This window comes from Biomphalaria glabrata, chromosome 18 (assembly GCF_947242115.1).
Source record: "Biomphalaria glabrata chromosome 18, xgBioGlab47.1, whole genome shotgun sequence".
Classification (NCBI taxonomy): Eukaryota; Metazoa; Mollusca; class Gastropoda; family Planorbidae; genus Biomphalaria; species Biomphalaria glabrata.
Genome location: NC_074728.1, coordinates 7,592,788 through 7,609,998, shown reverse-complemented (window position 1 = coordinate 7,609,998; position 17,211 = coordinate 7,592,788). Strand labels below are relative to the sequence as shown.

At 36.2% G+C, this 17,211-nt stretch overlaps 1 protein-coding gene across 1 annotated transcript; it reads right to left on the bottom strand.

Moving 5' to 3' along the window:
- Positions 1–1,587: 1,587 nt before the first annotated feature.
- Positions 1,588–16,802, bottom strand: LOC106068243 (putative acyl-CoA synthetase YngI). Its single transcript, XM_056017492.1, has 10 exons — positions 16,671–16,802; positions 14,983–15,299; positions 13,047–13,240; positions 10,937–11,184; positions 9,391–9,638; positions 8,275–8,368; positions 7,320–7,436; positions 6,462–6,703; positions 4,113–4,265; positions 1,588–3,406 (listed from the first exon to the last, which is right to left on the bottom strand). The coding sequence occupies exons 2-10, from the start codon at positions 15,271–15,273 to the stop codon at positions 3,305–3,307; spliced, it is 1,689 nt and encodes a 562-aa protein (XP_055873467.1). The 5' UTR covers positions 15,274–15,299; positions 16,671–16,802; the 3' UTR covers positions 1,588–3,304.
- Positions 16,803–17,211: the final 409 nt, after the last annotated feature.

Below are 17,211 nucleotides of genomic sequence, written 5' to 3'. Positions count from 1 at the left end.
GTCTGCCTACGTCTCAAATATTTAGATGTCTGCCTACGCTTTAAATATTTAGATGTCTGCCTACGTCTCAAATATTTTAGATGTCTGCCTACGTCTCAAATATTTAGATGTCTGCCTACGCTTCAAATATTTAGATGTCTGCATACGCTCCAAATATTTAGATGTCTGCATACGCTCCAAATATTTAGATGTCTGCCTACGCTCCAAATATTTAGATGTCTGCCTACGTTCCAAATAATTAAATGTCTGCCTACGTCTCAAACATTCAGATATCAGCCTACGATTCAAATATTTAGATGTCTGCCTACGTTCCAAATATTTAGATGTCTGCATACGCTGCAAATATTTAGATGTCTGCCTACGCTCCAAATATTTAGTTCTGCATACGTTCCAAATATTTAGGTGTCTGCCTACGTCTCAAAAATTCAAATGTTTGCCTACGTCCCAAATATTTAGATGTCTGCCTACGTTCCAAATATTTAGGTGTCTGTCTATGTCTCAAATATTTAGATGTCTGCCTACGCCTTGAAATATTTAGATGTCTGCCTACGTCTCAAATATTTAGATGTCAGCCTACGCCTCAAATAGTCAGATGTCTGCCTACGTCTCAATATTTAGATGTCTGCCTACGCCTCAAATATTTAGATGTCTACCTACGTCCCAAATATTTAGATGTCTGTCTAAGTCTAAAATATTTAGATGTCTGCCTACGTCTCAAATATTTAGATGTCTGCCTTCGTTCCAAATATTTAGATGTCTGCATACGTCCTAAATATTTAAATGTCTGCCTACGCTCCAAAAATTTAGATGTCTGCATACGCTCCAAATATGTAGATGTCTGCCTACGTCTCAAATATTCAAATGTTTGCCTACGTTTTAAATATTTAGATGTCTGCCTACGTTCCAAATATTTAGATGTCTGCCTACGCTCCAAATATTTAGATGTCTACCTACCCTCAAAATATTTAGATGTCTGCATACGCTTCAAATATTTTAGATGTCTGCCTACGCTCCAAATATTTAGAGGTCTGCCTACGTTTCAAATAGTTAGATGTCTGGCTACGCTTCAAATGTTTAGATGTCTGCCTACACTCCAAATATTTAGATGTCTGCCTACGCTTCAAATAGTTAGACTTAATCTAACGGTTAGTTGGGCGTGCGTAAACGAATTCAACAGATACGAATTACCACTGTATAACGTAATCATTAATCATACAATGTGCACGATTAATAATCAGAGTGATGTCGGGGTGTTTTGGAAAATTTCTGTAAAGTTAAGATTGACGGCAAAAACGTTATTACTGCTATATATATATATCGTTTTCTCTATTAAATATCGATTTCTATTTGTCAAATTATTACATTGCAAAAAACAATTTTTGAAAAATTCCATATAGTTAAGATTCTATGAGATATGCACTGGTAGTGAATGTTAGCTGGATGTGGCCCCGTGAGAAAAATTATATTTTAATATTTTATTTATTTTGTGCAATCTTTAAAGGTAAATCAGAGAAGTAATAACATTGAGAAACACACAATTAAGCATTTGAATGTCAAATAGTATATGTTTCAATATTATATTTAGAAAATTATAACAATATACCACACAAAAAAAAGCATGAAATGGAATAAATTATCTAGTACTACCCAAAACTAATAAAAGTATATTTTACAACAACAAATAATATTAATATTTTGTTTCTTAAATGTTACAGCACTCGCGCAAACTGTTAGACAGGCTATTATAGACTGAAGGGAGACAATACGATTTTGGTTGAACTTTTATTTCTTTGGAAGTCTATCCACATTCTAAGAAATTTCTATAAATCAAATAAGAACATAAAACTAAAATGTTATTTAACCTTGGTTAGGCCAATAATAGAATATGCATCCTCTGTTTGGGACCCCTCAACTCAAGAAAACATTAAAAAACTGGAACAGACACAAAATAGAGCAGTGCGATTCATAACAAACGAATATTCACATTTGACTAGAGTAACACCTTTAGTAAAATCACTAAATTTAGAAAGCCTTCAGGACAGAAGGCTCAAAAGTAAAGTAGCAATCATAGATAAAACACTGAACCATAATCTTCAAATACAAAAACAAAATTTAATAAAATACTCTGAAAGACACAAAGATAAAGGCACATTCCTCGTCCCATATGCTAGGACAAATTTGTACAAATACTCCTTCTTCCCTAGTGCTATTAGAGCATGGAATGGGTTTCCTGAGCTAGCCAGGAAAACCAGTGACTTGGCTGAATTTAAGTCATTGGTTAATATGCATGACTAAATGCATGACGCGTAGGACGTAATCATTTTCTTTTTTGAGGTAACGTCTGTATTATATAAGATAAGACATTCAAGAATGGAAAACTTAAAATGAAATGTAAAATCACCATGATAAATGCAACTAAACAATAATAAATAATGCAGAAGCAAGGGCTAGATAATAGTGCTTGTCTTTCTATGTAAACTGATCAACACCTACACAACCTGGCTTGTTTTTTATTCAGAGTATTTAACAAACAAAATATTTAAAAAAATATATATGAGGTTATATATGATGGAAAGACCCGCATATTTACATCCATATATCTCAATATTGTAATGTTTATTTCCCTTTATATCAAACAAAATTAATTAATTATCACTAATTAATTAATTGATTGGTTGATAAAAAATGATTAATTATTTGTTATGAACAATGAATAGTTTTGGGAAGTTTTAATTTGATCCAACAATGGGAAATGGTAGAAATAACGTGTACAAGATTTGTACTAGACAGAGTGAGTTGACATGAGTTTTGTAAAAAGGAAGAATCACAATTGTTTGACCCTGTCTTTCAATTATTTTTCCAGCAAGTCGCTTGAATGTATTTACGAAACAACAGGTAATGGACCATTCTTAAACGTTCGCTGGTCATCTAGGTTCTAGAACGTAGAGGTTCTTTTCTTTTTCGGGGGGGGGGGGGGGTGCGAACTTGTTACTCTGCCTTTTGGAATAACATTTATATTTTTTTTTTCTTGTCAAGCGTGAGAGTTAAATATAAAAAAAACATCTATCAACTAATTACAATGCAAGTTATTTTTACTGATATATCCTTTTATAATAAAAAGAAAAGACCAAAATATATTGGTAAATTTAATGCTCTTTTATGATGGGACGAAAATGACATTTTTGTTGGAAGTTGTCAGTTTATAAAAAAAAAATTTTTTCGATGTTAAAAATGAATAAATATGCAAAACGTGTAAAACTATACAAATAGTTATTGGAACTGTTGACCTTGACTTTTTTTTTTTTTACAATTTTGCACCACATCCAAACAATTCTTCGGCTTTTCTTTTCAAGAACTGCTTGTCAGTTTTACCGGTGAGTGTCGTTGGGAAGTCCTCCTTCGTGATCTGTGGAACAAAGACATCTGAAAGTCGTTAGTGACACACAATGAACTAGACCCGAGGCGGAGTCATTAGTCCAACATTTCACTCTGTGCAATTACACAGAAATCATCGAAAGTATTCACAATGTATAAGAAAGTAAAGTAAGGTTCCCCTTTCAGACCATGCGGTCTATAGGGCAGTTGGTGTAAAGGTCATCTGTTTCTGTTGCAGACGGTTAACGAGAGTATCATGTGGCCAGCACAACGACCAACGTCCTTTAGTTTTCCTCAACTAAAGTCAGGTACTCATTAGAGATGGGTGGATTCAGGGGCACCCAAGGATCAAGGAATTTAAAAATCCCAGTCTTCACCAGGATTCGAATCCGGAACTCTTGTTTGGAAGCCAGGCGCACTACCGTTGAGCCACCGCGCCTTCACAATGTATAAGAAGTTGCTAGTAAATATAGGGATTTATTTACTGATTGTAACGTCGGCAAATTTCACCTTGACAAAGCGAGGGTGTCATGTGGCAGCACAACAACCGACCGCCTTTCATTTGTCCAATTAATGTCGTAAACCCTTTTAAAGATTCGAAGATAGAGTTGCCCGCTATAGTAGTGTCACATCTATGCTATAATACAGACATTTTTATGTAATAAAACTGGTGACAATCATTGTGTCAATGAATTATTACAATCACAAACAATCAGGACACCCGTAGCCAAACTTACAATGAAATATTTCGGCTTTGTTATCAACCCTGGAGACGCCTCTGATAAGAAGATGGCATCGCAGTAGTCTCTCAGCTCATCTTGGCTTAAATGGCTGTCTTTCTTCACTCGGACATGAGCGCATATGTTTTGATATAAGACGGGATCGGTTACCTGGACAAAATACAATATATATGTTTTGATATAGGACGGGATCGGTTACCTGGACAAAATACAATACATATGTTTTGATATAAGACGGGATCGGTTACCTGGGTAAAAATACAATATATATGTTTTGATATAAGACGGGATCGGTTACCTGGGTAAAAATACAATATATATGTTTTGATATAGGACGGGATCGGTTACCTGGACAAAATACAATACATATGTTTTGATATAAGACGGGATCGGTTACCTGGACAAAATACAATACATATGTTTTGATATAGGACGGGATCGGTTACCTGGGTAAAAATACAATACATATGTTTTGATATAAGCTGAGAACTGTTACCCTAGTAAAAATTTATTAAAGAAGCTTTGATAAAGTGACTTGCTTTACAATTATATATTCAAAGCTCAACAACATATACATATAGCGTTATTTCAACATAGACTCTTAACTTATCTTATATAATACAGACGTTACTTCAAAAAAAGATGATTACGTCCTACTCGTCATGCATTGAGTCATGCATATTAACCAATGACCTAAATTCTGCTAGGTCACTGGTTTTCCTGGCTAGCCCAGGCAACCCATTCCATGCTCTAATAGCACTAGGGAAGAAGGAGTATTTGTACAAATTTGTCCTAGCATATGGGACGAGGAATGTTTTTTTATCTTTGTGTCTTTCTGAGTATTTTATTAATTTTTGTTTTTGTATTTGAAGATCATGGTTCAAAACATCCTCCAACTTTTTATTAGTTTTACTAGTAAATCAATTATTTATTTACATATTTATCGATAAGTCCAAAGTGCAAACCGCACAACCAGTCAGCCTTTGGAAAGGAATTTTACAGGCAATGCAAAATTTTATTGGGTCATTTTTTTTTCGCTTAAAAAACTATTTTTAATCAGATCTATTGGAACTGGTTTAATGTAGTGTATGTTTTATACATTAGCCTAGCATCATGTTAGCAGCTCAAAATGTGAATTATAATTTATAGGTAATTTTACTTCTTTCTGGGTGGATAGCAAATGCCATTCAAGTTTACATTTATCAGTGAGCTCAACCCTAGTCTTATTTTTGGAGCAAACATTAAAAGAGAAAGCTAAATAACTTAAGCTTTCATCCACAAAATTTAAAATAAAAAGAAATACGCTCAACAATGTTATCTTTCTGTCTATAGACCTTTGGAAAAAAATATGCTAGACCAGTGTTTCCCAAAATGTGTTCAGTGGAGCCTTAGTGTTCCGCGAGACCTGAATAGGTGTTCCACGAACTACTGGGAAACTCTGTGCAAGACCACCTTATCTTTCTGTCATTAAAGACCTTTGGAAAGAAATATAATATTCCAATGTTCTTCCTGTCCGTAGTGGTCTCAGATAGAAATGGGTGTGTTCGAGCGAGACCACTGGTTATACCAGGCCTGAACACTGACTAGGACCTGGCCCGAGACCATTCGTTATAGAAGGCCTCAACACTGACCTGCAACGTCACAACCTTTGGGCAGTTTACACCCAGGGCCAGCCTTAGGCCACTGCAGCCTATGCGGTCGCAGTGGGCCCCGCTCTTTCATACGCCCCGCGCTAATTCTAAGTATTAAATTAAACCATTATAACGTAAATAAATTAACAGGGTTTTCGCGACCTCCTGATTTTCCAGGGCCTCCAGGAAATCTCATGAAAAGGCAAAATATACGATAAAGTCCTGAACTTTTTTTGAATGTATTCAAATCTCCTGAAGAATAGACGAAATTGACATTTTGGGGTGCCAATAAATAAAAATTGGCATTGCGAGCTTTCATTTGATACAAATTTATTGCAAAGACGAAAGTAGGCCTATTTTCTAATTTAAAAAAAAATTTGACATTATGCTTATCCTTACCCAGACTAGGCCCCGCGCGATCCGTTTCGTATAGGGACCCGCAAAAGCTAGGGCCGGCCCTGTTTAGACCAATAGCTCTTTGCCACGTCACAGGTCTGTAGCTATTGGTCTAAACTGCCCACAGGTTGTGACGTTGCAGGTCAGTGTTGAGGCCTTGTATAACGAAGGGTCTCGGGCCAGGTCCTTGTTTTTCTATTGGTTATACTTTGTACATTCTAATTTACTTTTCACTTGCCTACATTTCGAATGCCATATTTATCGAAACATCAAATTAAAATTGACTTAATGAAAAAACAGATTAAAACATGGTACTAACTGGAACTATGAAGGCGTCCACTATATCGGGGTGCTCGGCCAGTCTCTTCTCCATCCACCCAGGGTAGAAGACGGTCGGCCCATACATGATGACGTCTTTGAGCCGGCCAAAAACGTGCAGGTCGCCTTCATCGTTGAAGAATCCGTAATCTTCGGTGTTAAACCAGCCGCCTGGGGTGAAAACGGCAGAGTCCTGAGTGGGTTTTTCTAGTAGATTGAAGTAACCTCGAAATACGTATTGGCCTGTCAGCAAATAAATTAAAAAAAAAAACAATATGGTATGACATTTTTAAAACTAGGAATAGGACAGGAGAATAAGAGGATAGCAATAAGGCATTGTCTTTGATTCCGAAGATTAAGGATCATTACAGTATTTCACATAGCCAAGCAAACCCTTTTGCGAATTGTATAGTTTGCCACAACTAATGTAGACAAGGCCGTTGTCCAGCGGGGGTCCATTAAAGTATTCTTTTCGTCGTCTGCGCCTTCTTGGTCTCAAATGTGTGTCCAGCGAGCTTTGTGATATCTCTTCAGCTGTCTCTTTCAGGGCCATGCACTGCAAGTTGCTTCCCAATCTAAGGCCTGTCTGGCTCTGTTGTTGGCATATTTTCTTAGGGGGGTGACCAATTCATCTCCAATTACTTTCTTTGATCTGCACCTTTATATTTCTTTTCGTACATCTTCCATTATTTTGAATAAAATCTGTAGCTAAAAAAAACGTCTTTATAATTACCCCTTGGAATTATCACATTTGAAACCATATGTTGCAGTATGCACCTCAAAACTCACCCTTAATAAGATGCTTATTGCAACGTTTTTAGTTACTAAGTTATGGTTATGGTTATTAAAAAATATTTACCTTTAGCGAATATTGTTCCGGTCTCATTAGCCTGACACTGCTCTCCATTGTCACGACAGACTTTGAGAATCATTCCGTTCACAGCATGGCCACAGTTATTGGACGTGTAACTCTCCTCTTTTAATTAAAAATACAACCAATATAGTTATGAATTGAATTCCAATTTTGATTTATTGAGATATTTTGTAAGTTGTGGTAACAGTTTGAATGAAAGAGCAACAGGTGTGTGTGGTCTAAACTGCCTGAATTGATGATCTATGGTAGATGATTTCTGTGGCCCACAGTTAACGAGCGTGTCATGTGGCCAGAACAATGACCGATAATCTTTACATATTCCCAACTTAAGTCAAGTTATACATTGGAAATGGGTAGACTCAGAAATTAAAATGTCTATTTACACAGGGTCATTACAAATACATAGAACGTCTGCCTTGAAAAATGAACCAATGAGTTAATCAAGGAGAAGTAATTAATTCAATTAGTTTTAAAAATAGAAACAAAGAGACATAAACATTGAAGAATCTTTCTCTCTCTATCTCTCTCTCTCGCTCTCTCTCTCTCTCTCTCTCTCTATATATATATATATATATATATATATATATATATATATATATATATATATATATATATATATACATATATATACATATAGAGAGAGATTCTTCAATGTTTAACTACCTTCTTACTATTTTAAAACTAATTGAATTATAAATATATAAATCTGTTTTTGTGTACTTACCCTTAGATTAGCTTCGTTTTTTGTTTTGTTTGTTTTTATTTTGCAAATTCAACTTTTCACTCTCTCTCTCTCTAGTAGCACAGTGTTTCCCAAACTGTGTTCCGTGGAACACAAGTGTTTCGCGAAGCCTGAATGGGTGTTCTACAAAGTAATGTAATAATTAACTAGTAGACCATCCGTAAATTAACCTAAGATGTATTTGAAGTACTACTTTACCTTTGGCGTATTTTCCTGACATATAACACACTTCCGTACTTCCATAGACAACGTAAACATTGTCAGAGAAATTGAAAAACTTCTTCAGTTGACTCTGAAAGGCCATCATTAAAATTCACTTCATTTGATTCAGATGTAGGCTTATTGAAACATAGTCTAGTAGAAAAATTCTGATATAATGCTTCTTTGTAATCTATAATGTACTAGTTGACCCGCGGCGTAGCATACGCCGCTATTTTGCAGGGCCGGCTTTAGGCCACTGCATCCTATGCGACCGCAAAGGGCCCCGCACTATCATAGGACCCGCGCTAATTCTAGGTGTATACATTATTAAATTAAACCATTTTATAACTTATAACAGATTTCCCGCGGCCTCCTGTCGATTTACCAGGAGCTCCTGGAAATCTCCTGAAATTGCAGAATATACGAAAAAGTCAGGGACATCTCAGTGTTGTGATTGTTGTGAACTCCTTACTGTGATTATACTTAACACAGAACGTACTAGTACTTCTTTCAATAACTCAAGAGACGCCAGGGATGAATTAACAACAAAAACATAATTTTAATAAAAGTAATCAGGGTATCTGTAGCTGAAGACAATGCATCAAATGTTAACCAAATGAATATACAAATAATTATGAAAAACTGACTTCTATATTACTCATATCGTACGACTAGGCTCCATAACTCAGGCCTCTGACAACAATAACAAAACTCCAAGCGCTGTCACTCTGTCTCAACCAATGAAATAATAGTAAAAATAATAAATAAACATAGAATTCTTTAAGTCTTACAACCCAGGTTTTATGAAGTGCCGTTTACAAAATTATATACAAAACATAATCACAACACTTAGAAATTAAAAATAAAATGTAAATTTTTAAAGATACAAAAGGATATTTCAACCACGGTAGTGTTTCCCAAACTTTTTCCGTAACGGAACACTTCACACATTCTGAGTATTTAGCGGAACATTTTTTTTTTAGAAAGATTAACTCACGTGGTGGCCTTCTAGTTGAATATTCCAGTCATTCGTAGAGCACCTTTTCAGACCTCGTGGAACACAGTTTGGGAAACACTGAACTTCAAGATGATCCATCCTAAGACTCTGCTTACCTTTCTGTAAGGCTGAGCTCCTGTGATGATCAGCTTCAGCTTGTTCTTGGGACCACTGGGCATTCTCAGACTTTCCATTAAGTGCTCCAACTCCGGTAGCAGCAGTGTACACATCTTGCAGCGTTCAGCTTCCAAAGCTTCCCACATCTCTACGTAGATGTCTCTACCTGGAGGTTTCGAGAACAGATCTAGCATCACCCTGGTTTCTGCCTGGCAAAGGGTGTAGAAGGAATGGTCGGCAGTCCAGCCTGCAAAGAAACGTGCTTGCTTTGGTAAGTGAAGTCTTCAAAAGCATTTTCGTTGTTGATTGCTGTGTATGTTAAATGCTAGTCTTTACCTTGTACCTTCTGTCAAATAGCTCTCTTTGGTGTTGAGGTCACGAACGTGTGAAATGTGTATACATATATATACGTATATATATAAACTTAAAGTATGAGCATACATAAACATAGTGACCGTTAAGCATAGTTGTGTATATATATATATATATATATATATATATATATATATATATATATATATATATATATATATATATATAGAGAGAGAGAGAGAGAGAGAGAGAGAGAGAGAGTGAGTGAGTGAGTGAGTGAGTGAGTGAGTGAGTGAGTGAGTGAGAGAGAGAGAGTGAGTGAGTGAGTGAGTGAGAGAGAGAGAGAGAGAGAGAGAGAGTTAAAAAAAAAAGAATATTGGTATAATAATAAAAACGGTTTGAAACTCAGTTTTTTTAAACAAAATGGTTATTTTCCGAAGCGAAAAGAATCCTAAATTTAGCACGCTACATATATTAGGAAATCCGATTGTCACAGATGAATTAAATCTCGAACAGACCACACACAACAAATAACGTTTTTTTTTCGTTTTGGGGAACGCTAAACACCAAATCAAAATAGAAACAAGTAATATACATTTTAACAAAGAAAAAACGAAAACAATTTCTACTTTATATTCAAATTATAGTAAACTAAAAATGTTGACCAGTATGGGCATCGTACCCACGCCATTGGCACTGTTAGCGCGACGCTATGTAAGCGTAGGTATCGAGACTGATTGCAATGTGCTAAATCTTTGCTTGAGAACATTTATTTAGTTTTTACAAAGCTTATAATATCTCACTCCGTCTTTCTGTTTAAAAGTTTTTCTTTCCCCCATTCTCAATTCTCAGATAAAGTTGAAACCTTGCACACTCATTCTATGTCGATAACAACACGTGAATCAATCAAAAAAAATAATAAATTTAACCAATTAGTTAATCAATGAGTAGCAATTAATTTGATTCTGTCTTACATACAAAAAGGGGAGATAATTATGGCAACATTGAGAGATATGGCAGTGATTGTGCGGTTCTTTCCATTTTTTTTTTAAACTCATTTTTTTTTATTTTGCTTGTTTTTATTTAGATTTCCGACCAACTCTCAACCTAAAATTTCTATCCACGAAGAACGAATACGCTAATAGTAATAATTTAAAAAAAATAAAACAATCAAATGAGATATTTTGATGCTTTATTTTTGAAAGAATGTTGGATATCTAAGAACTGACCTACCCATCATCCTGTCACTGTAGAAGAGAAACTGCTTCTCTCTGGACTCTGCCCACTCCACGTCTGGTGAGATCATTGCTGATCGGCACACGCTCACGACGATGATCTCTCGATGTGTCCGAGGAACGAGTTTGCTGTAGCCGGTGGACCCCGAGGTGGTCAACACCACCACGACGTCCTCAGTGTCCAAGGGGCAGACAAACATTTCCTGAGATTTTGTCTTCAGGTCTTGGAGCAAATTTTGATTCCGTCTGGCAAAAGAATTTTGTCATAGAAAAATTTTTTTACTTAAAACACAGAAGAAAAAACAAGCCAAGGGAAAGAACCGCATACTTACTGCCATATGGCTCAATACTGTAAGATTTATCTTCCTTTTTTCTATATAAAACACAATTAATTATTTATCTTTACTAATTAATTAATTTTTTTTATTGATTCATGTTCTTAGCAAAGAATAATTGTACATACACATTTAATAAAATCTCATCTCAAGTCGCCTTCAAAAGATTTATAATTCAATGTAAACATTTGTGGCATCTCGTTAATATCTTGTGTGTAGATCTAAGACGTGTCTGATGTAGTTAAGATTACATATTACTTTTTTTTTTAAAGGAAATAAGAACTTGGCTTGAATATTACTTAATTTGGTCAGTCGGGGGCCGCCTCTGAGTTTGTGTGATAACACAAGTTTTCTTTGTAATTTTTTTCCCTTATTCTTTGCTTTAGTAGAGAGTTGATAATACCTCACGCAAGAATCAAATGCATCTCCCCCAGGCCATCGTCGCCACGATCGTCCGACCGACCTATTAATAGTGAAAAAAATATTATGTAACTATTTACCTTTGCTGCTTTGTCGAAATGATACCCACCGAAAAAAACAAAAGCGAAGATGGATGTTTGTGAGCGACTATCTGTGATTTTGTTGTTTTCTAAAATGGGCCACTTTTTCTTTCTACAGGCTTGGATGTCATACACGTCATCACTCGTCTCTTGCAAGTCGAGTTAATAAGATTCCGTGCCCGCACCAATCGTTTTGTCCAAGAGCCGCAGCCAAGGAGTCAATGAGTCACATCCGGCTCGCGAGCCACCGTTTGCGACCACCACAGTCCAACATAACCAACACCCTGTACGGCAGTGCTGAACAACTGAAGAAAACAGCACACTCTGCAGAAGAGCCAACAGCTCAGCAGCAAAAAGATAGTTGAAGAAGAATCAGGTGTCCATAAGGTGCGAGAACGTCCCATTCCCTATTATGGACCTCTTGACCAAAGAAAGGCTTTTATCCATGGCCAGGATGAGAAATCACCAATCCCTCTGTCCGAAGTCCCATCATAACCGAAATGATCATGTATTCACACCCGGTGTGTCGCTGGACACGACCCCCTTGAGCCAGCACGAGTTCCCCGTGCGAAGGTCCATCACAGCCCTATGGCCACCGTTAGGGAACGAATTGGTGGGGGTTGGACTGACTAGCGAGCCTTTCTTACATCCCTACCATCTTATCTTATCTTATATAATACAGACGTTACTTCAAAAAGAAGATGATTACGTCCTACGCGTCATGCATTCAGTCATGCATATTAACCAATGACTTAAATTCTGCCAAGTCACTGGTTTTCCTGGCTAGCTCAGGCAACCCATTTCATGCTCTAATAGCACTAGGGAAGAAGGAGTATTTGTACAAATTTCTCCTAGCATATGGAACGAGGAATGTGCCTTTATCTTTGTGTCTTTCAGAGTATTTTATTAAATTTTGTTTTTGTATTTGAAGAATATGGTTCAGTGTTTTATGTATAATTGCTACCTTAATTTAATTTACACATGCAAATGTACAATCTCTCGATTGTGTCTGTGGTAGCCAACTGAGAGCTATGTGCGCTTTCCTACTTAGCCTATCCGACTCCCTTGGCGGACGTTTCCACGCTGAGGCGACGGTAGCTGGAATTTCCTCGGAGCTGAAGAAGAAGCGACCACTTGCCTGGCTTTATAATTTGTACTTTTTTTACTTGTTTTTTTTTTTTTTTTTTTGCTATAAATTGCTAAAATTATTTTCTGTACTTTTCATAGACAAAGTTGAGAAAAATATAACTAAATTATTTTTTTTTTCAGCAACCTGGAAATAATTATGGCCCACTTCAATTCTGGAGCTTCTTTGACAGACAGGGGAGACAACATTTCATCGTTCTTCTCATTCTTCAGAAACTTATGAAGGAGTTGCCACCCAGATCCCTCATCGGCCATGATGACCGCGCCACATCTGCTGACCTTGGCAGACTGGAAAAAGTCTGAACCGTCTGCTAATACAGCCTACGGAAATTTTGGAAAAAAAAAGTCGCCTTCAAAAGATTTATAGAATATGTTTATTTTACGAAATATATAATTCAATGTAAACATTTGTGGCATCTCGTTAGTATCTTGTGTGTATTGCATCATTCATAATCTAATCGGTGATGGTTGATGGGTGATGTGAGGAAATGAGCATTTACAAAGGTGAAGGTAGAAAGGTGATGTGGGCAATGTCATTGTTAAAAACAGGTGTTACAAAGGTAACGCTAGAAAGGTAATGATTGAAAGGTGATGGTAGAAAGTCGATCATAGACAGTGAATCTTAGAAAGGAGACGGTAGAAAGGTAATGATAGAAAGGTGCAGTTTGAGTGGTTGAGAAAGGTGATGAAAGAGAGTTTAATTTTAATAGGTGTTTACAGAAAAGTGACTTTAAAAGGTGAACTGGGAAAGAAGATAATGTTGTGGGCTAATCTAATCTGACTTCAATTCTCACTAATTATTACTTCTCATTAGCCACAGAACATTACAAAATTAGAAATATACTTAATAACTAAATTCACCTGTATACAATGGCACTTTATTTCTCACTGGGAAATCCGTCCAGTCCCCCTAAAACGTAGCTATTTCTAACTACTATTCAAAACAGCCTACGTCTATATTAACGTCATGTTGGTCTCTTGTTCGCCTACGTCTACTACGTCATTAGTCTGTCTTACTACGTCACTACTTTTACCGTCGCTAAAACAATACACCAATATATGTGTGTAACAAAACTAACCTACTCTCTACTCTAGTACATACCAATGTTAAAAGTAGGGCGGTTGAAAATGATGGATGAAAAGCAATGGTAAAAAGGCAATGTTTCAAAAGGTTATGTTAGAAAGATGATGGTAGACAGACGAGGCTAGGAAGGTAATTTCGGCAAGGTCACGGTCCTTCAGTCTAAGGGAAGGTGAATAATAGAAAGATGATGGTAGAAAGGTGATGATAGAAAAGTGACTTTATAAAATTGTGTTCGTACAAAGGGGATGTTAGAAACGAGACGGTTTGAAATGTGATGGTTGGAAGGTGATGTGGAAGAGTCTTTGCAAAACAACAAATAATAACAAATAACAAAAGTTATGGCATTCATATAACACAAATCTTCTTTGTTTTGAAGATCATTTAGCGCCTCTTTGTAATTGGCTCCTGGGGCATGATACTAGTACTCCCTCCTATCTTCCTCCCTAGCTACTAACATCCTCTTGATTTTTTTAAAACTGAGAGCAATTTATGTGGGTTAGTAACATGGAGTTGAGTCCAAGGGTTAATAACTCTGTGACCTTCTAAATTAATTTTGCAACCAGAACGTAGATGAGTCTACTTGATTAGCTCCCCTAGGAGTCAGATACATGGAAGTCTCAGGGTCATCACTATACAACACAGCGTTTCATAATATTAACCCTTTCTCTGTGTAATTATTTACCACATTCTGGTGGAATCAACGCTGGTATCGTCAGTTAGGAGAGAAAGAGTTAAAAATAAAATAATACACTAGTATTAATAATTGTAAGTTTACCTTTAAGCTCATTTTGCCACTTATAGATAGTCTCGAAAAGAAAACTATATGCTGTTAAAGTATTAGCATAATCATTTCAAAAAATTTACCATACGCTGTAATATTATCCACGGTATAATGAAATGATTACGAGAGTTAACGATACCCAGTCGCACTACAGTTCAGATCCAAAAAATAAGAAAAAACACATCACAAAACAATGACCTGTCCATTCATAGCTACACATCCGGCCATGATGATGCCGACGTCTGTAATGAGGCGCTCCGGGGAGTTTGGCAGCGTGTTGGCGATGACGTCCCCTTTTTGAAACCCTTGCTGACGTAGTCTGTGGGCGAACCTCCCAGCCAAGATGAACAGTTCTCTGGAGGTGTAGGAATCGCGAACACTGCGGTTGTAGAAAACGTAGAGCTCCTTGTTGGGGTCCTCCTCGGACAGGTACTGGAGCCTCTTTGGCAGAGTGTCAAGGTCGTTCATAGAGCTTACAATGCCGCCCATCTGTCTTTTTCTGAAATTTCTAATTTCTTTTGTGGAAAACAAAAAGGGTTTACAAGTGGTTATTTGCAAACATAAATTGAAGTTAGGTCCAGAAAACACAGTTTGTAAACACATTTAGACGTAATTTTAACACGTAATAAAAAAAAAGCTAATTTTTAAAGAAATTATTTTCATTGTTAAACTTCACACGACACGATTGAAAACACGCTAAAAAATCTGGACGGATATCTAGACCTAACCCTCAAAAATGTTGACTTGTCCTTCATATTGTTTCATCAGCTTTACCGGAAGTCTTTATAGAATTGAATGATTGGAAAGAATTTGTAGATCTGGAATTTCGGAATCGTTTAGTGTTTACATTAGTAAAATCAGACTGGGACTGGATAACAAAACCAGGCCTTATATTTCCACACATCCGGCCACAATTTGTGTTGCATATGATGAGCATTCAATCTTAATTTTCCTTAAACTCATTCTTTAAAAGATTTTTAAAGTATCTAAAACGTTGTATGTCCATCTATAGAATAATCTAAATCCATCACACTAACTGCAGTTTCATTCATGTCTATATAAAATGTTTATGTTATTTGTTAAACTCCAGGCGTGCAGGGAACAGAAGCTGGAAAATGAAGAAGAGGCAGACAGAGAAAGCGATGGGAAGACAGAATAAAAGAATGGACGGGCCTTCCATTGAAAGAGGTTCGATCCAAGGCAAAAGACAGAGAGGAATGGAGAAAGACGATCGACAAATCTTGTGTGGTGTCCCAACGGTCGAACAGACTAAAGAATAGGTGAAGTTGAATGTGATCGAAATAAGAAAAAAAAAGTATTTTTTAGCTAATATATTTTATTCTATATCTATACTCGATACTTATATAAAAACATGTGCAATTTTATTATTTGTAGAATTCGAATTCAAAATGTTTGTTGTTTTACTTCTATCTATTTTATTTTTACTCCGTCAAAATTATGTTAAGTAAAAAAAAAAAGTAAAGTTCCCCTTTTAGAACTCTTGATCTATGGGGCAGAAGATGTGAAGGTCATCTATCTATCACTTTTCCCAACTAATGTCAAGTTTCATTTATTGCTGGGTGGAATCATGGATCTCGAAAGTAAAAATCCCATTCTTCACCAGAATTCGAATTCGGTACACCTGATTTGGAAACCAAGCGCTTTACACCCAGCAACCGCACCTTCAAGAAAACTATGTGAAAGAAATAATTTCCTGTAACATCGTTTAATAATACTAATACTACTACTAATAATAATGATAATAATCTTAATTGTCCGTATGGAAATTTGTCTAACAGTTTTTGCATTTAATGAACATGTTTTTACTAATTACAGAGAGCTCTTTTTACTTGTGTAGACAAATATATTCTAAAATACTGACTTACCAATTGATGTATACAAGAATGTGTTCAAACTGACGTGCTCTGTAATGAGAGGTAAAGTCCACCAAGTAATGATACTTTGCAGGTGTATCCAATGAGATAAACAGATAGCGAAGCATGTACACGAATGAATGCTTTATAGTTTTAAAAAAATATTTACCACCAAAAATGTCTCATTGTTAGGAGTCTGATTCAGTCTAACTAATTAGAACAACTGTTGCGCACAAGGTTGTCACTTCCAAGCGATTTGTTTGTTTCTTGAGTAGGCATGTGCGTATGACGCAGGTTCAAAAAAAGAGGACGCATTAACTCAGACAATGACATGACAAACTTGAGCTTAACTAGTTCCAATACAACATAATTCACACATTGTGTTACAAACAAACACAAGAAATATCATAAAGTGGAATAAGTCTATGTAAAGAAATTCTATACATTACAAAATTACAAAAGGAGCTTGTGTTTCACACAAACTCTAAGGCGGACCTAAATATCCTCTAATTGCGTTTATCAGACAGTTAGAGTTACCAAAAGAAAAGTATAA

Excerpts from the sequence above, each read along its gene's own strand:
- LOC106068243 (XM_056017492.1), bottom strand. The coding sequence starts at position 15,273 with ATGGGCGGCATTGTAAGCTCTATGAACGACCTTGACACTCTGCCAAAG. Across the intron at positions 13,241-14,982 it reads GTGTAGCTATGAATGGACAG|GCTGTATTAGCAGACGGTTC; the intron begins GTCATTGTTTTG and ends AAATTTCCGTAG. Across the intron at positions 7,437-8,274 it reads GTCAGGAAAATACGCCAAAG|AGGAGAGTTACACGTCCAAT; the intron begins GTAAAGTAGTAC and ends TTTAATTAAAAG.